Raw genomic sequence first — 21,617 nt, 5'->3', positions numbered from 1 at the left:
AGTAATTGCCACATCCTTGAACACCGTGGGTTACATCTGGGCATCTGAAAAAAATCACCACCCAAAAGAGATGCAAAAACTTGCCGTATACATTTTATAAAGTGAAAAAGTAAAATTTCTGGCTGTTAAATAATGGGGACCTTACACCCAGCACCCTCCTGCAGCAGCAACAAGGACCAAGTGCCTCCACATTTTATCTGCCTGCCTTGAGAGAGTCTATCAACAGAGGAAACAAACTGAAAAAGAAAAAAAACAAAACTGGGTGAACATAATAAAAATTAAATTAAAGGGGTTGGGGGGGGGGAGGTAAGGCCTAGGCTTTATCTGGACAAAGGCAGCAGGGATATTTGAATAATAGAGAGTACCCCAGACTAGGTTAATTCCAGTTCTACTCATGGGGAGTGGGAGCAGGAGGGGGATGCAGAGCAGGATGAAGTGAAGCGGCAACCTAATCGCCTGATAAGAGACACAGCAAGAGAGACAAGGTACACAGGTTTAGTTAAAAATGAACTCGATATGTTTAATAAAGCTTGGTATACCAAATTGCAGTACAAACATCAAGTCACACGGCCACACAACAGTATCCCGGTATCAAAAAAAAAAAAAAAAAAAAAAAGGAAAAAGAAAAAAAGGAAAAAAAGGGGAAAGTAATTTTAAAAAAAAAAGCTCCTTCCAAACCTCTGCAAGGCTCATGCCAAAATAAAATAATAAGAAATAAAATAATAATAATAGTAATAATAATAATATAATGGTGGTGGTGGCAGCAAGGAAGAGAGTGAGGGAAAAACTGAAGGGAGGAAGGGAACAGGAAAGCAGGGAGAGGTGGACACTAAAACCCAGTTGATATAAAAGCTCTAAAAGAGCCAGCCAGTAATAATATCACAATGATACAGGTACAAAAAGGATAAAAAATAAACGTCGGGCTGATAAAGCAGGCTACGCTGCCAAGAACAAAGATGGCCGCCCTGGCTCCGACCATCAAAATGGCTGACCCCGGCCCGCCAGGCCCCTCGCTCACCCTTGCCCCCCGCCCCGCCCGCTCCCACACAGACATGGCAGAGGGGTGCGTTTGGGGTTGCGTTTGCTATAAGCTAGTAACCTTGATCGAACGAGTCCTCCGAGGAGTCACTGAAGGAAGATCCCGCCTCGGCCTCCCGCAGCAGCAGGCAGAAGGGCTGCTTCCGGCCCGCCGCCACCTTCGGCTTCAGCGGCCGCCCGGCCGCCGCGCTGCGGGGGGCCGCCTTGGGGCCACCGGCTGCCCGGCTGCCTTTCCTGGCTGCCGTGCTGTAGAGACCGGGTGGCCGTGGCTTGGGGGCGGACGGGGGCTGCGCCGGCCACTCGTCCCTCAAGGATCCCTCCTCCTCCTCCTCCGAGTCCGTATCTGTGGTCAAAGCGGGTGGGAAGAGTGTTACATCAGAGAATGGGGGTTGGGGTTTTTTTGGGTGGGGGTTTTTTGGGGGGTGCTTTGGTGCATTTCTTTGTGAAGAAGCTGTAAACCAGGAGGGAAAAACAGCTGCAGGAGGAGCCATGTGCCACCATTTTCCACCCATGCCAGGTCCCTTCATCACAAGTCTTGGGTTCAGCAAGTGGGAGCTGAATAAACACAGAAATACGTATTTCCTTCTTTCAGTCAGAAATAGACACTTTCCACCTAGGCCAAACGACTCCTGTCCTCCCTTAAGACAAGATCCAAGGAGTGGTTTTAGCTCAGGAGCAGACAACTGAGGTAGACATTTCTGCTATGAAGACGTCCACCAAAGGCACAGCAATGCCAACAACCAGGCTATCGACCTGAATTAGTCTTAACCATGGTTACGTTCAACACTCTGACCTAAATCTCCTTTTCTACATGAACCAACTGTCCCAGAGCGTTTTCGACACGGGCAGCCGAAGCGAGCCCAGCTGCCAAGCGGGCAATACATCTAACTCCAAATGTCTAACGCCAAACACTCTGTGGCATGCAATATAAAGTACACTGAAACAGAGCAGGGACCAAGCCGCTCCTCGGCCTGTGAACCGCGGCTTTACAAAGCTGCCAAGCCCCGCAGGCGGTGAGAAGTTATCCAGCGGTCCCCTCTGGCATCTGATGAGTGGAACAAAAAGCATACGGTACTCCTGGATGCAATAGAAGCGGGTATGAATCGTCACCTCCCCGTTTGTGAATGCACCATCAGCTCCACAACGTTACGGACATTGCAGTGGGGACCATTCCAGCCTGTGAGCAGCAGCAGATGCTCTCCAGCATCAGCCCAGGTCGGGCATCGCTCCCCACCTTCATTGCGTTGGTTGTGGAGAGGAAGAAATGAGGGATAGCAAGTTTAGGAGGCCCAAAGCCCAAATATGCAAATGATTTTGGGCATCTGACTTCTGTTAAAATCTGTGGGAATAGGATGCTCAGCTTGCCCTTTGGATCTATGCCCAAGGTTTTCAGGACTCCAGCTAGAAAATCATGAGATTAGGAGGCAGAAGGACTTGGTGCCAGTCCCACTTCTCCTCCTCCACAAGAGCAGCCCACCAGTCATGGGAGGTGCTGCCATATGCTCAACCTGCCTCCCCAAATCCATCACGCCTGAGTAACCAAATGACAGGCTAAAGCCCTTTCCTTGAACCTGCACACAGCTGAAAAACCACGCACCAAAGCTGAGCCATTTCAGAGTCGGTTCCTCAGTGACAACAATCCTCCTGAGCTGAGATTCACATGGCGAAGGGGCACATTCCTACATCAGGAGACTTGCTGGAGAGGGGAGGGGTCAGACAGAAGCTCCCTTAGGTCCGGGAGGGAGTTTTTGTTCATGAAACCACAGTACCAAGTGCAAGGGCACCGCAAAAGCTCCCTCTGCCACAAGCCAAGGCTTTTAGCTCCAGCAACAGCCCATGCCTCCTCTCCGCATTAGCTCCAGAGCTCCCAGTTTAGGAGCCATGGGAGTGTCTGTCCTTGGGAGTGAAGCACATTCAAGAACAGAACTGTTGGGTGGTGGGTACAGCACGATCAGCCAAAGGCTGTGTTCAAGTCCAGTGGACACAATGGCTCCTATTTTGCCATGTAAATGGCTAGTTTCATGCCAAACATTTGTTCCGTTGGAGAATCACTAGCTCATCATCTTCCCCATTAGTGAAATTTCTAAACCAGTGTTGCACTGAGAGATATATTTGTTATGCACACAAACACCCCATAAGGGTTTTAACATGGGACTTAAATAGCTGCAAGCAAAGGAAAAGATGCGTATGCAAGTGAGCTAAGACAATTACACAACCAGGCCTCAGACCATAAACTCCAAGTCCCTCACATGCTCTCTGCCCCATTGTCTGCCTGAATTGTTAAAGACTCTTCTGCCTCTGGTTCTACCGTCTTCCTGACACTATCTGCAATTCAGATTTTTCCTTCTGTAACAGGGGTCCCCAGCTCTGCTCGGTTGCAGGAACTTTTGCCTCGGGTGCACTTTGGGTTCAGGAACGGCAATCGGTACACAGGATGCCGGGGTGGAGATGAACACTGATGAGACAGATGGGAATGCTGAGCAGAGTCAGCCAGGAACCAAGCCACGACACTGAAGGGCAGGAGGATGCTCACAAACATCAGTGCTCTCTGGCAGGCTTTGCCTTCTCCAACTGACTCCGTGGCATGATCCTAAAGCCAATCCCACCCAACTCAACAAGGACTTCAAAAGTCAATCGTTAACCACCTCCTGGAGCGGAGGCTATGAGTACGCACCTGACAGGCAGAAGGAGAGTGTCTACTCCCACCGAAAGCAATAACGTAGGTCAACTTCTTTTTTAAAGCATTTTTCCCCATTGACGATAAGTACAACACAGGCCAGGAAGAGACGCACTGATATTGGTCACCTCTTGGAAAGCAAGTTGGGTGGACAACTCATGCTGACCCCAAAGATGCAGCAGCATTGATTAGCCAGGAAGGACATCACCTTTCACTCATGAGCAAAACCAGACCCATCTCCAAGACCCCTTCCAAGAGGCGAGAAACCCCCACCACAAGCCCCCACAACAGATTACACTGTAAGAAGAGATAAATGAGGGGTTACTTACTATAGGAGTAGCTGCTAACTTCAGATATTGCTGGTGAATGGGAAACCTTGAGCTGATTTTTGACTTTTAACCCCACCTCCATCTTCTTCATTTTGGCAGCCACTTTGTTTTTACCTTCCTTGGTGGTTTTCAGTGACAGGCCCAGGTTTTTGGCCAGGCTCTTCTCCTCCTTGCTCGGCAGAGCCTCGTGGGGTGGGAGGTACCTGCTGCCACCTCCACTAGTTTTCGGCCTTCCCCCAGAGCTGTCGGCAAACTTGAAGGGGGATTTGAGCTTGTCTTGTTTGGTGAGCGACAGGGCCTTGTCAAGCTTGCTGGCCAGCTGCTCCTGATCCGATGGCACCTTCTTCTTTTTGAGCTTTAACTGCCGAGGTGAAAGGAAGAGACACAGGTGAATATAGGGCAGATATCATGGCAGACCTGAGGAATTTTCCTAGCCCTCGTAACAGTCTCTCATGCACACTAGTTAATAAGGCCTCAAAACGATGGTCTTAAGCCCCAGTTGCCATAACCCACCATGGTGCTAGGGAGGAAGAAGAGGAAGATGTCAGCAAACAGCACAGCTTTAGCCTTATCTAGCACTACAAAATCACAAGGTTAAGTTAGAAAAATTGAATTTTCCTCCAAAAGACATATGTTCGTAGAACAACATGTTTTGGAGTTCTTTTTTTACAACACCTTTCAGTTTTTAGGATATGTTTGGGTTGGTTTTACAAGCTCTTCTCTAAATCATAAGAATTAAAAATCTTCTTTACCCAAAATCCCAGCCAAATAAATACGGATTTCCACATAATCAACCAGCTCCAGAGGCTGGGATACCAAAAAGACGCAAATACCTCTCAGCAAGAGCATCAGCACCACTGCATTACAGCCAGAGCTGTTACATCCTTTTCAGTATTTTCTTCTTGAAAAAAGTAAATATACTTTACATGTGCTACAGCTAGATAACAGCAGCTGTAACTCAGTACTTCGCCCGTATGCGTTTTGGATTTCATCAGCAGCTTAAAGCTCCAGTAAATATCTCATTGCCTTAGCACGAGCAGAAGAAAACCCTGCATTTAAAATAGTGAGGTTGCACTCCCTTTCCTCCCTCGCTTCAGAAACTCCATTCCCCTCCGCTATCTCGACAGGCAAAGGGATAAGACAAGCACTGCTCTGGATTCAGAGCTAGTGCAACACTGCTATGCTCTGGCTGGCTTGAAGGCGCTTGCCTCTCTGCTGCCTACCAAAGAGGTCCAACCTCTGTAAGCCAACGTTAGCCTTTGCAAACATTCCTCTGCTGCACAGACAGTCCTCTCATGAAGAGCTTCTAAACCCACATGAACTGAGAGCAGACACTCTAAGATCAGGAGGAGTTAATCAGTGCAAGCCAACACCAGCAAAGCAGGAAAGAGATCTGCTTTTGGCCCGTGGCTCCACGTTCCCCGTGAGGGCACTGACCTCATTTGAGAAGCTGGGAGCCGCATCGTGCTCTTCCCAGCTCTGGTTCCTCCCTTTCATCTTGCCACTGCCGCTCTCCACATCCTCATCCTCCTCCGGGAGGGCCCCTTTGTGCCTCTTCTTCATGCCCTCGCCAGTCTCAGAGTCTTCGGAGAGCAACAAGGACTTGCTCAGTCTGCAAGCCAAGCACAGGATGCGTCAAGGTGGGGGGCTTTCCTCCCTGTGATCCCCACCAAGCTCAAAAATGAGGTTAAATGCCTCCTAGGACAGTGGGGATCCTCAGCGGGAGCCAAGTCCACTGTGAAGTGACAGCAGTTTGGACAAGGTTTTCCATAAAACAGGAGAGCCCAGGAGCCCTTCTTGCACACTCTTGGCCTCCAGCACAGATGAGGGTGCCTGAAATCAGAGACCTGCAAGGTGGTCTCTGAAAGGAAGTATGTGGTGTCTTGAGTAACAGCCACCAAAAAGTGCCTGATTTGGTACAGAGCAGCAGAGGGAAGGACAGACAGCAGAGCTGGTCCTGTAGGTCTTTTCCCACCTCTACTTTCATGGACTCTGTAGGTGCAGAGAGAGATTCCCAAGGACCAGGGAGGTGCCTCACTGCCCAGACACTTGCTCTGGTTGCTCCGGTATGAGCAAGGAGGTGGTAAGGAAGTGCCACGCAGGGTGACACAGAGGGACAAGGGCACTGCAGGGACTGGCTCACTCAAAGGACAGGGAATCTGCTTTACAAGCCCAGCCCCTCTGTGAGAGGCATTTGTGATCTACGTCTTCGGTCTCGCTTCGGGATTTGGAGGAAAAGGAGAGGGTAAATAAATAATAAAAAAAAACCCAAAAAATAAAGTAGGTGAGACTAGAAGCACATCTTTCACTGCTCCCCAGCTGTCTCCAGTAACTATCTGATGGCTGATCAGTCAACACCTCAAGATCTCTACCAAGCCTCCATTAAAAGCTCTCATATGCCACCTCCTTCACGCTAAGCCTGCTGGCCCAGGTCATACCACCACCTAAAAGCCACTGACACGGGGCAGCCTCCTCAGCTTCCAAGCATTTCCCCTCCCCTCCGTCCTCTCTGCTGACCTCCGCAGACAGCTAAACCAACACCTCAGGCCCTGGACGTTGGCTGAGGGTGCATCTCCATCTCCCACGCCAGGCTGCTCAAGCATTCCTGTGATGCGGGGACATGCACACGCAACACGATCATGCACGCACACATGCACAACTCCAGCCACCTCTGGATGCCTCCAGCCTGTCCAGCCATCCAAACACGAAGAGCAAAACACAGAGCCACCAAGAGGACAGATTTTCAGAAGCGCATGGTCAGTGGGAGCTGGGCACCTGAATCTAATTTGTAGTCTTGAAATGACATTTGCAAAAATATGTAGCACGCAGGGAGGCAGCTTGGAAGTGCCTTCCCATTGGAGAGACGTGGCCATCTATGGGTGATTAGATGGCCAACAGTGGTGAGATCCAGGCATCCAAACAAGAGCAGCTGGACTTGCAAAAGAGAAAAAAGCAGAAGAGAGAATGATCCAGACACTTGAAAGAGAGAGGTCAGGCGAAACCAACTCCCACTGATTAAGGGAACAGAGATGAAGACAGCAGAAACCCAGCAGAAAGGCCCTACAAAGTAGATAACCTGGAATAGCCCTGTCCTTCCAGTTTTTGACATCAACATCCCTGCAATTAGCTCTACAGCACCCGCTTGCACCGTCCGCTCTCCTGAAAACACACGAGGATGCGCTCCCCAACACCAAGAGCTCACCTACAGGTCCCTGCCCAGCCGGCTGCTCCGTATCACCTCATCGCTGCTCAACTCAGCCTGTCCTACTTGCACCCAACACCACAGACACGTGCTCTACCAGCGGGGAGGGAGGACGCTGGCACCATATTCCCACTGTAAGGACACACTCACGTTAAATGCACACGCTTCCACAACACCACTGCTGCCAGAGACTGGCCTGCCAACAACAACGCCACGGTGAGCCCCCGCTGCATCCAAGATGCTCTCCCCAAGTAAGACCCTGGTGCAGCGACCCTGCCATTTTCCCGTCTTCCCCAAATTCCAGCCTTACTTTCCACTCTTGCTGTCACTCTTCCCTCTCTCCTTAATGGGTGACAGAGCGCTTGATCCAAGTTTCCTCTTCCTGGGCCTTCCAGGGCCTCTTCTCGCCAAGCTTCTACTTTTCTCGTCATGCTTTTCCCTTTAAAAAAACCACACGCTTCACTGTTAACCAAGGCAACAAAAAAAAAAAAAGGCAAAGAAAAAAAAGGCAAAATCAAATTTTGCAACCAAAAAGCAAAACAAACAGGAAAAAAAAAAATAAAGCAAATAAATCCAAAAAAGAAGAAAAAGGGAAAAAAATTAAAAGAAAGCAAGCAAGAACGGGAGCCAACCCAGAACCTTCGCCTGTCACCAAACTGCTAAACTGAGCTGCTGAAGCCAAGGTTGTCTCTAATACGGTCTCCCAGCTGCATTCACCAGTGATCAGGTTGTCGTGTCACATAGCCTAGGAGTGTGTTGTGCAAAGCTCTGGCGGGCCGTACCAGGAGGAGAGGACAGAGGGAGGGATGGAGGGCTGTTTTCTCTCCCGGACCGAGAGGCAGTGAAAGTGCCCAGCTGAAAAAAAAAAGACCGAGTGAGCAGCCTGCAACTTACTCGGAGTCCCTGCGGCGCTGCAGCTTCACCAGCTCCCGCTGCTTCTCCTTGTACCGCCGCTGCAGCTCCGCCAGCCTCATCCTGTAGTCCAGCTCCATCGCGTCCATGTTCTCGATGGCCGATTTGATGGAGTACATCTAGGGTGGGGAGGCAAGAGGGGGCGAGAAGGTCAGGACATGTCCAGGCTCCTCACCTAGACGGGGGTGGTGCACACTGGGGTGCCCTTGCAATGGCCAAGATCTGCACCCTGGCAGGGAAGCCCTCCATGCCGACAGTGGACCAGAGCACCCTCGCCCACAACAAGCACAGCCCTAGAGCCGTACCCAAGCAAAGCCAGCGGAGTGAAGATGTTCTGTGGGTTACGCATGGGATGGTATCAGCTTTGAGGGAGAGCAACCCTGAGAAAGAACCTGCAGGATAAAATACACCCATGGAGTCTCTCTTCCCTTATTTAAAAAGACAGATCAAAATATTCCCTGTCTTGGAACACTTACTTGCTAGGTACAAAATAATTTGTCAGTCTTTCCCAGGGGGAAGAGTCAGCAAAGAAAAAAACAAGGAAAAACCCCCTGCCACTATCTTTATTTATCCCCCTCCTGCCAAAGCAGTAACATACGAGTTCCTGCTGGCTTTGTATTACAAACGCCACTTCTAGGGCTGCCGAGGGTCCTGCTGAATTCAACGGTGTTAATTCACAAACAAGGGAGGAAGCTAAATCACACCACACCGTCTCCTGCACAGCTACGAACGCGACACGAGGGAAGCGTCGGCTCGCTTTGCTGAATGCAGAAAGGCAGCACAAGCCGGGTGGCAAACTGTGGCTGGAAGAGCAAGCTGCGGTGAGTGGATGCACTGTGGCTTTTCAGGCTCAGCCACACTAAGAGCTACTTACGGGTTCATCTTTCTTCTGCATCCAGCTGTACTTTTTGTTGGGATTCAGCTCTCGAGGCAGCCGGATGGTTTTCAGACTTTCCATAAAGGGGGTGGAAAGTACTTCCATGAGCATGTGGGTGCTGGCAGCCAGCAAACTCTCCAGCGTTGGCCGGACAGGGAAAGTCTCTGGACCTGCTGGGAAGGACAGAAAAAAAAAAGCTATAGAGGTTCCCATTCCAAGACTGTTCCTCCAGCAGGCACAAGGAGAGGCTGATGTCCCTTTCTGGACCATGGCAGCTCAAGGAGCCTCCCAGCCACCCTTGGCCCCCACTTGAGATCTCCTGTTGTACCCAGCCGTGGTGCAACTGGCAGTTCCCATCACGTCTCACCTCAGGAAGTTACTGGAAGGTGAGATCTTTTCAGGACCTGCCAAGCTCTTGGAAAGCATCATCTGGAGCTACTGGGGCCTCTTGTGCCAAACTCCGACAGACTGTAGACTCAGTGCCTGCCAGAAGGGTGTTACCCTGGCAGCTCTCGACAAGTGGGGCTCCGTTTCCGCTACGCATACCACAAACTGTCTAGACATGGCGAGGGCCTTTGGAAGGGGAGAGCAGTACAAAAGCCACACGTAGCTCAGCCTATTGCAACAAAAACCCTGCTCCAACTCCATCCAAAGTACCAGCCGCTCCTGCAGCTCAGGGCAATGCTATCCTTGCTGCCTGGCTGAGGCTGCAAGAGATCCCACCTGTGCCTCTGGCTCCTCTGCCCGCACGGAGAGCGCAGGGACCATATGCAGGGAGACCCAACCTGGCCCAAGGCTGGTCACACTCTGAACTCAGGACTTACTTTGCATTTCTTGCTTCCGTTTCTCCAGCTCCATCTCTGCAATTTCACTCAGCAAAGTGATCCCTTGCAGGAAGGAGTGCTCCAAGGCCTGGTCAGGTAACACCTCCACCTTCATCTGGGATGGAGTGACACTGGTGGTAGTCAACAAGGAACAAGCCTGAGGCATTTCTGTGGCAGCCACCAAAGCGTTCATCCCAGCCAGCGGGTCACCCGGCTTGATGTCCAGAGCTGGGATTTGGCAAGAGATGGCCTCTTCCGTGTAGGAAGGGATCTCTGGCCCCTGCTCCCCCTCCTCGGGTGGCAGGTTGGGAAACTCCCTCCCCCGGGGCACATCAGTGCTCTGCAGATCCATGGCTACAGAGGCCTCTTCCTGCTGGGGTGTCAAGTCCATCTCAGGCGGCTCGGTCTCCGCGTGCACGAGGGAACCGTCATAGTCCATGTGCATGGAGCAGGCTTCTGCTCCACTCCCAGTCTCTTCCTGAGCCTCTGCTTCTGCAGGGCAGGCCACAACCTGGTAAGGAGGTGGACAGCTCTGGAGGTCTTCCTGGTCCTGCTCCATAGCACCCAGGGCATCACCTTGATGCAACAGGAGATTGCAATTGTCCACGTTCTGCACTGGGACGGCTGCAGAGGCGGTGATGTTCAGAGTCCCCATGTCCTGCTCACAGATGCCTTCTTGGCTTTCCTCCATCTGCACCTCTGATTTCACCCTCTCTTCCAAGGACTCCTCTTCTGCTGCTGCTTGGATGGGCTCTAGTATTTTGGACGGAGACAGGTGGATGGGCTTGACCTCTGGGGAAAGCTCCATGTGCTCAGAGCCTTCAGCAGGCAGCGGGACATCAGGAGCCAGGCCATCCGCATCAGATGCTGCGGTGGGCTGGAGGAGGTAGGGATAGTGTCTTCCAAAGGAGGGAGGCAGGGACTGGAATGGATATCCCGGGGGGATCTCTGCAAGATATCAGAAGGACAGGCTGTGTAATGGCTGGGTCTCCAAAGCACCTTCTCTCTCACTAAGGCATAGAGATGGGTTCCCTTTGCTTCCATCACCTCTCGTCTCTTCCTGTTCTCAAGCAGTAGCTGCTTTGGGCACCTCTCTCCTGGCCAAGCTGCCACAGGCAGCAGCACCCCAGAGGTCCCTTCTCCACCTTTCCAGCACTCTCCTGCAACTGGAGAGAGATCTGCTTCTTACATCCTTCTCCCACTGAGACTTCAGCCCTGGAGGAACCGACCCAGGCTCGACCCAAGGGAAGAAGACAGGCTACAGCCCCAGGTGCCCCTACGACCCAGGCATCGATCCCAGTCCATCACACCACCCCTGGTCCTTGCCCCTCCCCTGCCTTTTAGAGGAGCTACGTGGTTTTCTCTAGGGGAAGGGATGGAAGCAGGAAAGAGCCGAGGAGAAAAAGGGAGGCAGGCACAAACACAACGGGACTCTGCCAAAGCAGGGCTCTCTTACCTGGGAACAAGGCCTGATATGGACCGGCAGCCTCTTTTTCCAGCTCCAGGTCTTTCTTCTCCACGGTCTCGGGCGCCTCTTCCTTTGGAGGGATGGCAGGGGCAGGGGGTGGAGAGGCGGGGGGCGGGCTGGAAGGGTGGGAGCTGGGGGTGGCAGGGTAGGAGTAGGCTGGCTGCGAAGGTGGCTCCTCCATCTTTTGGATCACCTCAGCTTTGAGCACAGACACGGGTGAGGCCCTGGGAGAGAGGGGAGGTGGACTCACAGCCTTGCTGTAGGACGTGGAGGCGCTGGGAGACAGCACGGGTGGTTTTCGGTGTACGAGTCCCGGGGCAGAGGAGGAAAGGCCTGATTTGGCACTGTCCAGGCTCCGTTTCGTCACCTTCTCTTCCATATCCGCACGCTGCTCGTTTGCCTTCAATCTCTCCTGCAACAAGAACAGAGCAAAACTCAGCACGACACCTCTACCTGCTCCTGGGAAGCGGCACAGACCTACCACCAAGGAAGACCAAAACATGGTCTTACCAAATACACACTGGAATAAAACACACGTTCCCCAGTACAACATCATTTTAAGACCAACCTGATGGAGGGTGATACTGATCTGTGATAGCTTTCTTTACAAATTCCCAGCTCCGGGAGTCATGTGAAGGGTGTCTCAGCTTTCACTTACAACTAAAGCAAACCATTTCTATTTCTAAGCCTCCAGCCTAGCAAGCACAGATGTAAAATGAAGGCTGAAAACCAGATGACCACTATAAAAGTTAAATGGGTGTAAAACACCCAAATGAAAGCTCACAACTTCCAAAATCATTTGGTGAATGAGAGCTGGCTCCAGGACCCAGCGTGATTGCTGCCAGTTTTGCAGCTGCTGCTTTGAGCCACTCAGGAGGTTTGTTTGCAGGTGACCAGGGATGAAACCACTCAGCTAAACAGAGACATCCCTAGGGAAGGAATCAAGGTCGTGCTGCTGCTGGGCAGCTCTCCTTGACAGCACTGCTCAACGGCTCTCCACCAAACCCCTCCAAAACCCACCCTAACTGTGCAGGATCCACTGAATGCCTCATATCCCAGGGACCAGGGCAGGATCGCTCAACGCATCTGTACCCGTGAGACACACTTGCACCACAGGCACAGCTGCTTTTTTCCCCCCAGACACTCCAACTTCAGGCTCGTTTCACGCCCAAGCAAGAAGCTCTTGAAAACCTACCACGAGCTGGGCACTTCTCTGTAGCTCCATGGCGTGGGCTGCTTGCTGCTGCAGGATGTACAGCTCGTGCTGCCGCAGCAGCTGCTGATGAGAGAGGAGCTGGAGCTGGTGAGCATGCTGGAGGGAGCTCCTGGTCGGGGGGTACATGGCGGGCCACAGTGGGGGCGCCCGGTCCATCAGCTCCGCTGGGGAGTGAGCAGAGATGCAGTCAGGGAGGCAGGAGGATGGGGATGGCTAGAGGATTCAGGATCGCTCAGGGCAAGTGTCTCTACCCCAGTCCCAGGGCGTGGGGGATGCCAAACATCGGGCTATGCAGAAACGCAACCAGAAATGCAGAGGGGAAAGCGTGCTGTCTTCCCCTTGGCAGCCCCACTCCCACCACCCTATGGGTCCTGGGGCCGTCTGACTTGCTTTGCTCTCTAGGCACCCTTGGTTTGACTGTCCCTGGCTGAGCCCATGAGTAGATTCTCCTAACCAAGGACTCAAACACTACGGGGTCCTGCAAGGGATGAGGAGCCACCGCTGCAGATTACACATTTCCATCTCCGACACACATCTAACAAGAGGTTAGCCATGCCCACCCTAGAGCTGTGGCTGCTGGTCCCCACAGGTACGTACGCTCCTATCCAGCCCTCTCCAAAGCCTGTTTCCTCCACAGCTGTCAAAGCACGGTCCTCAGGGACACGCTCACAGCCTTACCGAAGTGCGGCAAGTGCTCGCTGGGGATCACAACAAGCTGCCCCGACTGCGGGTCTCTGGCAAACTGGTAGGCGGAAGGGAGAGCTCCCCCCATGGCAGGGGGGAAGCCTGGAGTCATGCCCTGGTGCAGGGAAGGGTGACCAAGTCCTGGAAGAAGAAACACCACAGTCACAACTCAGGGGATGCAGGCAGCTCCTACCCACGCAAGAAGTCATCTACCATTTGATTGCTCCAAAATACCTCCTTCCCTTTCCCCTGTGATCAGACAGCAGCCTCACTGGGCACTTAGCAACACCTCTCCCTGGATTCCATCAGTGTGAACAGCCCATGGACACATCGCTCCCTCCCAGGGCACTCACCGTAGGGATGGCCGGCCAGCCACATGGAGGGGCTCCCTGTCCTGGGGAGCCAGGGGTGGGCTGCCAAGTGCGAAGCCGGGTCTGCAGACCAGCGCCCGGAGCCCGTCAAGGCTGGGCCTCCCGTCACCATGAGGTTGGAGTTCAAACCGTTCGTGGCGCAGCTGGAGGGGTGTATCCGGGCAAAATCTGCCAGCTCCTTGCTCTCTCTGGTGATGGAGGAGGCAAGAGAGAGAGTGAGGGAGGGTCTGAGCACTGCAGGTTACTGCATGGCTGGAGGAGCCCAGGGGTATGGACCAGTCTGCAGAATGAGTATGTTTGCAAACCAGGGTCAGACACTCAAGGAGAGCTGTGATGGAGGTGGTTAACATCATGTCCAGAATAAAACATCCCATCTCTCCATCCCTTTGGAGTAGGCACAGATTTGCAGCAGTCTATTAGGACTGCTCTGCTGCGGATTCAGGATCTGCCTATAACCCCATGGTACCCCACTCAGCGCTCCTCTCTGCACCAGCAAGGCTGGTGCCAGCAGCTACACCAGGATTGACGCAACCCTGTCCCCTCTCCGGACAGGCTGCCACCGAGCTCTGCTTGTGGCACTGTGGCAAGAGACCCCATCTCCCTCCAACCCTCACCTGAGCAGCTTCTCCTGATCCCGCTCCAAGCGCCCTGCCAGGAGGTGGCTGTCCCGGTGGCGGCTCCTCTCATCCCCACAGTCATCTTCTGAGCGTCCGTGCCCTAAGAGACAACCCAGCACCATCAGACACAAGAAACAGTCTGGGGGAAAGCTGTGCCCTCTCCTCTGGGCATGGAGAGGCAGTACCCTAGGAGCCAGCACACCCAAATGCCACTGTCCCCAAGACTATATCAGGCTCAAGTCCTAAAGGACTGGGCAAGGCTGTCTATGTGATCAAGATACTCTCACTAAGGTGGCTCCCAGTAGCACCCAGCTGCATGTGGTTTGAGGTTCGTGTCTCCAAGCCATCAAAGGAGCCACTCGCCAGGCCAGGCCGGTCTCCCAGGACAGGACGGCCACCAGCCTGGGAGCAACAGGACCAACGGGACCATTTTTGCTGAAGGACAGTGGCAGATTTCCCATCTCAGAAGGAGATGAGGCCCAGCTAAATCCCTGCATCAAACCACAGTCCTGCTTAGCACATCTCGCAAGGGGGAGGATTTTATCTCTGCACCTTCTGAAGCACCTTCTGCTCTTGTAAACCAGTCTGGGAGCACTGGGTATGCTCCAAATCCCTGTCCTTCTGCAACAGGCAGAACCAACACTACCGACCCTCACCAAATCAGCGTGCTCCCCTCTGCAATTCAACCTGTTAGCAGGAATCTGCATCCCGCCCTGAGTCATGCAACAAGAAAGGGTCTGACGAGGCAGGGACACATATGGCAGATGAGGGCAAGAGTCCAAAAAGAGGGGCTGGATGTTTGGCTGGAGAAATGGCTTGTCCAGAATCAGAACAGCTCTTGCAAATACAGCCTGGCATGGCAGCTGCTGCATCTGCGAGAGTTTAGGAAGCACCTTCACAGGAGTGAACAGCAGTGCCTCGCTTGGCCCTGCCAGGACCAGGTATTGGATCCACCCTTCCCTTATTTTATCCAAGGTCTTCACCTCAGCTGCCTGATTTTAGACTTGCTTTTCCCTAGTTTTTTCCCTAGCTTCTTTCTTGCATATGCATTTTTTCCACAATTCCCTGTTGCCCCTCTCCATGTTACGCTTTGGTGATATGATCTGCTCCCAAATCCCAGCCCTGCTTCCAGCAAGCAGCCAGCCGGTCTAATGGGGCCAGGAGGAAGGTGTCTGCTTCCCCCCAGCTCTCAGTGCTCCCTGCCAGCACATCCCCTGCCCGGGCAACGCTCTGCACCCCACGGGGCTCAGTGGCACAGCACAGCCTCGCACGGCTGCACTCTGGCTCCCCAGCAGCCCTTTCCAGGGTCCTCACTCTCCCGTTTGGATAAGGTTTGGCACATGGGAAAAGCATCTCGGAACATCAAGTCTATTCTGCTGACAGGCAGTCTTTTCAAGGAGAGCTCCGCTGTGTATTTCCACAAACCTGGACAGCCCATGGTTTTTTCGCTGTCAAGTCTCCAATTCCCTCAGCTTTTACTGTCAGAAGGAATCCAGGAACAAGACAACATCTCTCCCGGCTCCTCTCCCCAAGGCTCCTTCCATGGGCTTCAGGCAGAAGGCAAAGATGCTTTAAAACCTGCCACACACCTCTCCCTCCCGAAGGACTTTCCAGGGTCATCACATTGCCCTTGCAGCCTGCCAGGACACCGTGAGGAGTGGCTGTCCCCAACCAGCCCCTCCTCGACTCACTGAATGATGCCCCATGCAGCCTCCGTTGCTCAGTTTTACCACCCAGCCTCCACGGCATGAGGCACCGGGGCTCACGAATCCCTCCGGAGCCCCAGCATCCCTCCCTGCCTCTCCACCAGCATCCCCACTCACACACAAATCCCCTTCCACCCCCTAGCCCAGGTTTTGCCCCCTTGGAGCCCCTTTTCCTATTTATTTTCCCCAATCGATGCCCAACTGCCTCTTTGGTGTCAGCAATATGGAGCAAGCCCTTGGTTAACTCGCAGCCTCCCTCCCTTCCTTGGCACAAGGTGAGTTGACACCCACCCCCAGCCTTTTATTAGAAACACATCATTTTGTTATTTTATCTCCGCTCCTCCCTCTCCCATCTACATTACTTGCGCTCCGTTATTTATAGATTTTTTCATCTATATTATAGATATTTATCATCTTTTTCTCATCCCCCATCCAAACACACACACTTTCTTATGCCTCTAATTCCCGCCTAGCCCCCATCCCGCCGACAGGACGGTCCCTTTTCTGTACAGACCGACGATTGTCCAGACAGTGAATGATCATTTTGTCTATATATATGAACATGACGCACAGACCACATAGAAAAATTCAATCAGTTATGCATGGAGGAAAGGCTTAGGTCCGTTTCCTTGACAACCAATGCCCGGCACTAAATACTTGCATTTTACTTGCCAAATACTACAGATTAGCCAACTAAAGCCTGCTTTCTCCTTCTTAAAAGGTCTAAACATTCAAGCACCGTCCACTCAGCGCAAGCAAGCTAATGTTATTAGACGAATATCTCCTGGCACACAAAGGGGGGGCAGCATTTGGGGGCGAGAGGAGGAGAAAAGCAGTCTTGTTTTCTGTCTGAAAGCCAACTGCATCACTTAGCAACGAGCCCAGAGGCCTGCCAGAATTCAACCCTTGTTTGCAGCCTTTTAGTTCGGCTCAGTAAATTACATTTAACGCAAGCTGGGAGGGTCTGGGACGATTGAACGGCTGAACAAGCAGCTCCCTGTGCTGCCCACGAGGTCCTCGGTCAGCTTCTGCCCAGCCGCGGGGAGGGCGACGGGAGGTGATGGGAATGGGGAGAGGGGCTGCTGGCTGGGAGAAACTGCCTCTCGCCACTGAGGTTCGGGAGAGGGGGGCAAAGGCAGAAAAATGGGAACGGTGAAGGCTAAAAATGGAAAGCCAACCATCGCTCGCCGGCCGCTCGCTTTCGCATCGCTCCTTGGCACGCCAGAGCCGAGCTCTCCCCATGCTGGGCAGCCTCCAGGCGTTATTGTGCTACACAAGCCAAGCAGAGCACCAAAAAGCTCACCGGAGCCATCCCCCTCCTGCCAGCACCATGGCTTAAATCAAACCCATGAGATTAAAACACCAGCACAAATGTGGATTAAGGGGTTTCTCTGTCACTGCCTTTGCTAATGGGGATCAGACTCATGGGGAGGGGTTGTCCTTGGAGGTTGATAGAGGGGATGGAAGCAGGGAAAAGGGACTCCCGCTTGCGCAGGGAGTCTTGCTCCCCACTGTGGTTTACAACATGCCCTTGGCTGGGAATGGCGGGCAAAGGGAGCTGAGGATGCCAAACTCAGCTCATGCCACACAGCCTGCACTGGGTGGCTGCTCTCCCTAGGGAACAGATCCCGCAGGGAAGTCCTGAGACAGGTCTGGGGAACCTACCTTTGATGCTGCTGAGAGACAGTGAGCGATCCCGGTCTGCCAAGCTGGGCCCCAGTTTGCTGCTGCTACTGCTGCTGTTGTCCTTCTGCCGGGCCACAGCCACGGCAATGCCGACGGGCAAATGCCTCACCTCCACCTCACCCTGGGAGCCGATGCTCTCGCGGCCAAAGGATTTGGCACTCTCGGGTCTCTCGGGGTCCCTCTTCAGCTGCTTTGCTGGCTGCTGCAACAGCAGCTGCTGCACTTTGGAGGCACCCAGCTGCGAAGAGTCCAACTTCACGTTCCCCAAGCCACCAAAGGGGCTTTTCTTGCCGCAGCTCTGCCGGGACGCCGTCTCCTTGGCAAAGCTGCCGCTGTACTTGATGAGGCTTTGCATGGCCGACCCTTCGCCATGGGAGGCGGGGTGGAGGACGTCCGCAGCGCCCCGTGAGCCCACCACCGAGGACCGCGGCAAGCCGCTGGGGTCAAGGTAGACCTTCTTGGCTTCCTCCTCTGCCCGGGTGACGTGGTTGTGCTGCGCAGCCAGCACCGCCATCTGCGTGGTGGCAAAGTTGCCCATCTCAAAGGGCTTCCACTTCTGCTCGGGCGGTTTCAGCTGACCGTGGTCCAGGTGCTGCCGGGAGGAGTCCAAAGTGCCGTAGACCTTCGCCGCTTCTTTGGAGCTGGATCGCTGGAAGCGGTCCCGCTCGCAGGGGCGGTGCTCTGCCTCCGGACTCGGCTTCAGCAAGTCCTTGGAGGCCAGGAACTCCCTGCTCTCCGGAGAGCCCAGCCCCGGCCGGTTGAGGAAGGGCTCCGAAGTGACCTGTCTCTTCAGTGCCATGGAGTTCGCCCTGATCACCGAGCCCTTCTCCCTCAGAGCCTCCATCCTTTTGGCATCGCTGTGGCAAGAAAAGTCCTGGGACAAGAGCGTGCGGGAGGCATCCGTGAGGCACCGCTCCGTGGGCGACTGCAGCACCCCCACCTTGCCAAGGTCCTTGTCCTTCACCTTGTTGTCACGGGCCTGCGACGCGATTTGGATGGGCCCGCTCCTCTCGTCATAGGCTTCGACCGAAGGCACGAAGGTGGGGGCGATGACTTTGTGCTCCCTCCCCAGCTCCTTGGCCGGCGGGAAGATAGTGTACATGCTGGAATGGACAGGCTGCGGAGGGAATGTCGTGGCCGGCGTCATCTTCCCCGGCTGCGAGGGGTGCGGGGACGGGCAGCTGCAGGAGACGTGCAAAGCGCCCACGGAGGGCAGGAGGGGCTCCCCCCGCTTCAGCCGCTCAGCATGGGCGTGCGCAGAAGGCCTCATGTTCTCATCGTGCCGAGCGGGATCCTTGGCACAGCGGTCCTGCTCGGCACCCAGGACCTTCAGCATGGGGTCCCCGCCACCGTTGCAGTTGCTGAGGGAAGAGCTCTGCAGTGGGTTCTTGGACTTGGGTTCCCCACCGCCCATGCCCCGACTTGGCATGTGCTCGGCCAGGAACGGCGAGAGACGCTCGCCAACCTTCACCGCCTTCTCCACCACGCTCACTTTCCGGTCACTGTCGGGCTTGGTGTCCTGCGTGAGGTCTACCACGCTGCGGGGCCGGGGCTCCTCCTTCGGCTTGCCCTCCTTCTTGGCAAAAGGCATGGACAGATCGCTCCGGCATGCCCGCTCCTTCCCGCCGGGGTCTTTCAGGCCTTCTTTCGAGCTCTTGTGCAGCTGCCCAAGGTCCTTCTCCCGGAGCAAAGTGCTCGACGTGTGGTTGCCCGCGGTCCTCGAGAGGGGAGGCTGCGGGTGCAAAGCAGACTGGCCCGCGTGGCTGGACAGGTAGAACCCATCTGCAGAGCAAAACCAAACAAAATTACCATGGGCCTCCAACCCCTTCAGTCCCACACAGACAGGCAAGAGGTGGCAAACCAGGAGGGAACACATTTCAAGGATGTCTCAGACGTGGCCAGGAAGGACCAGAGCAGAGGAGACCAGGCAGGTACCTCCATGTGGCCCAGGTGGGACACAGGACAGCCCTGTCTCCGATGCACGCTGAGCCCTGTGATGCGGCAGCACGTGGGGGCTTCAAGGAGGGACCTGGCCAGGTTCCCCACAGCACAGCCACATCCAAGACCTTGGTACCGCTAAGGCCAGGAAACATCCCTGGATGATAACCCCAGGGGGTTCCTGCTTTTCACCCTCAACATCCCAGCATCCAGCAGCTCCAGCAGCCAAACAAGCTCAAAGGACAGGGCGAGCACTCAGGGGTGACCGAGGGGAAGGGTGCGTGGGGACCCAGACTCACCCTTCTGCGACTCGAAGAGGCTGTGCTGACCCAGCTGGGCCAGGAGAGGACTGCCGGCGCTGGGGGGCTCGAGGTGGCTCAGGGGAATGTACGATGGGTAGAGCCCGTTAGGCAGATGGGAAAAGCCTGCAGAAAATGGGAAACAGAAGAGGGAAACATGTTTCAGCCTAAGCAGCACGCCGCCTTGGAACAAGCCCCGCAGGAGCACAGACTGTTGTGGCTGTCGGTCCCTCGCGTGCCAGGAACGGCGGCTGCGAGGACGCATGCGGCAACGCACACCGCACGCGGCCCACGGTGGGGAGCACTGCTCGGGACCCCCGCTTCAGGTACTGACCCCCTCACTGTGGGTCCCCCAGCTCGCCCCTTGCACCTCTGCGGGGCTCTAACTTTGCAGCCGGTGAACTGCAAATGGAGTGTGCTGCTTTCTGAGCAGAGCCTTAAATCTGCAGGCTAAACGACCGAACCACCTGGCCGATAAGCCATTTTATCACAAGTACAGCGACCTGTGCGTGAGGGCACTCCCCAACACGCTTCCTGAGCAGCGATAAGACCCTCTTGCCAGCACAGCTTTGCCAACACAGCCCGTCCCTGCTGCAGCTGCCCAGCACTGGGTACGGGCTTTGGGAAAACACGAGAGCATCCTCCAAAGCAGCTCACACAAAGCATAGTTTCACATATCCGAAACCAGCACCTTATCCCAGAGGAAGGCAAAACAGAGCAGAAAACCTGCCACCCATCCACGAACTGATACAAAAGCAGCGTGTCCCCAAGGCCCTGCTTCCAGCAGTCTGGATTATGTCTTGGACACTGGGGCCTCCTCCAAGAGCGGGCGCCCCATCAATGTCCTCATGCAAATAACCATCATCAGCATTTCATCAGTGAATACAATCATCATAATAGTGATAATAACACAAGCTCTTGGCTACAGGCAGCAATTCCTCTGCAACACTGCCACCAAACGGCATCTGCGCAATACTACAAACCCCAATGCTCTGCAAAAACCAGCATCCCAGTTGGTGCCATCATTTAAAAAACGAATCAAAGCCATCAGGAGAGTCTGAAGGAGCCAGTCAAGCCCTCTGCAACCCTCCTCCCTTCCCCTCAGACCCCATCAGCAACCGACTTCCCCAAAATTCAACGATCCCACTGAAAGCAACCAGGCAACAAGTTTGTCAAGAGTCCAGCATCCAACTGGATCAAAACAACATCACACCAAAACCCAAGAGGAGACAGAGAAGTTCAGTCCCCGAAGCTGCACGTGGAGCACCATCTGCGAGAGCTAGTCAATATTTCACATTATTTAGACAGCCGGGATCTCTTTCACATACATGTTTGCATCCTGGCATATGTGCTTCACTGACGCGGTGCTCCGCACAGCTCCTGGCCCAGATCCATCACCCGACAGCTCCCAGCGGCATCACCCGCCCACGCCAACCCTCCAGCGGCAGGACCAGGGAGCTGCTGTGCCCATGAAGTTCAATGCAGAGCCCATTCCCAGCAGGTAAAACTTGCTATTTAATCTTGTGCAGGGTGCTGTAAAGGCACTGAGCGTGCACACACATTCACACCTCTCCTTGGTAACCCCAAAACCTTCACACTGGAGCATTTCCAAACACCTTTTCTTATTCCAGGGCTGGAGAGTGCTGGGTAGCACCCAGGAGCACCTAGCCCGGCTTAGCTGTGAGCAGCTCCACTCCACAGCACGTTTGCCTTGGCCGCGTCACCTCCACCGCGCCGCTCCGGCACGGCTGGGCTGGCGACGAGCCAGCGGCT

The 21,617-nt window shown here is 54.2% G+C and overlaps 1 protein-coding gene across 4 annotated transcripts in view; it reads right to left on the bottom strand.

Annotated features, from left to right (window-relative positions):
• Window positions 1-21,617, bottom strand: part of TNRC18 (trinucleotide repeat containing 18) — a 57,421-nt gene that overhangs the window by 19,916 nt on the left and 15,888 nt on the right. The window contains exons 2-17 of one of the 4 annotated variants that reach the window (XM_050905666.1): window positions 19,845-19,970; window positions 18,519-19,389; window positions 17,587-18,464; window positions 14,213-14,315; window positions 13,581-13,786; window positions 13,222-13,368; window positions 12,523-12,707; window positions 11,781-11,783; window positions 11,316-11,739; window positions 9,860-10,807; window positions 9,033-9,208; window positions 8,141-8,277; window positions 7,557-7,685; window positions 5,482-5,656; window positions 4,045-4,405; window positions 1,100-1,381 (exon numbers count right to left, since the gene is read on the bottom strand). In XM_050905666.1, coding sequence (XP_050761623.1) covers window positions 1,100-1,381; window positions 4,045-4,405; window positions 5,482-5,656; window positions 7,557-7,685; window positions 8,141-8,277; window positions 9,033-9,208; window positions 9,860-10,807; window positions 11,316-11,739; window positions 11,781-11,783; window positions 12,523-12,707; window positions 13,222-13,368; window positions 13,581-13,786; window positions 14,213-14,315; window positions 17,587-18,464; window positions 18,519-19,389; window positions 19,845-19,970 — 5,151 coding nt within the window. Of the gene's footprint in view, window positions 1-1,099; window positions 1,382-4,044; window positions 4,406-5,481; window positions 5,657-7,556; window positions 7,686-8,140; window positions 8,278-9,032; window positions 9,209-9,859; window positions 10,808-11,315; window positions 11,740-11,780; window positions 11,784-12,522; window positions 12,708-13,221; window positions 13,369-13,580; window positions 13,787-14,212; window positions 14,316-17,586; window positions 19,390-19,844; window positions 19,971-21,617 lie in introns of all 4 variants that reach the window. The other 3 variants (XM_050905663.1, XM_050905664.1, XM_050905665.1) reach the window with 3 other exon arrangements.

Source organism: Gymnogyps californianus, chromosome 15 (genome assembly GCF_018139145.2).
Source record: "Gymnogyps californianus isolate 813 chromosome 15, ASM1813914v2, whole genome shotgun sequence".
Taxonomy (NCBI): domain Eukaryota; kingdom Metazoa; phylum Chordata; class Aves; order Accipitriformes; family Cathartidae; genus Gymnogyps; species Gymnogyps californianus.
This window is presented reverse-complemented; position numbering and strand designations above follow the sequence as displayed.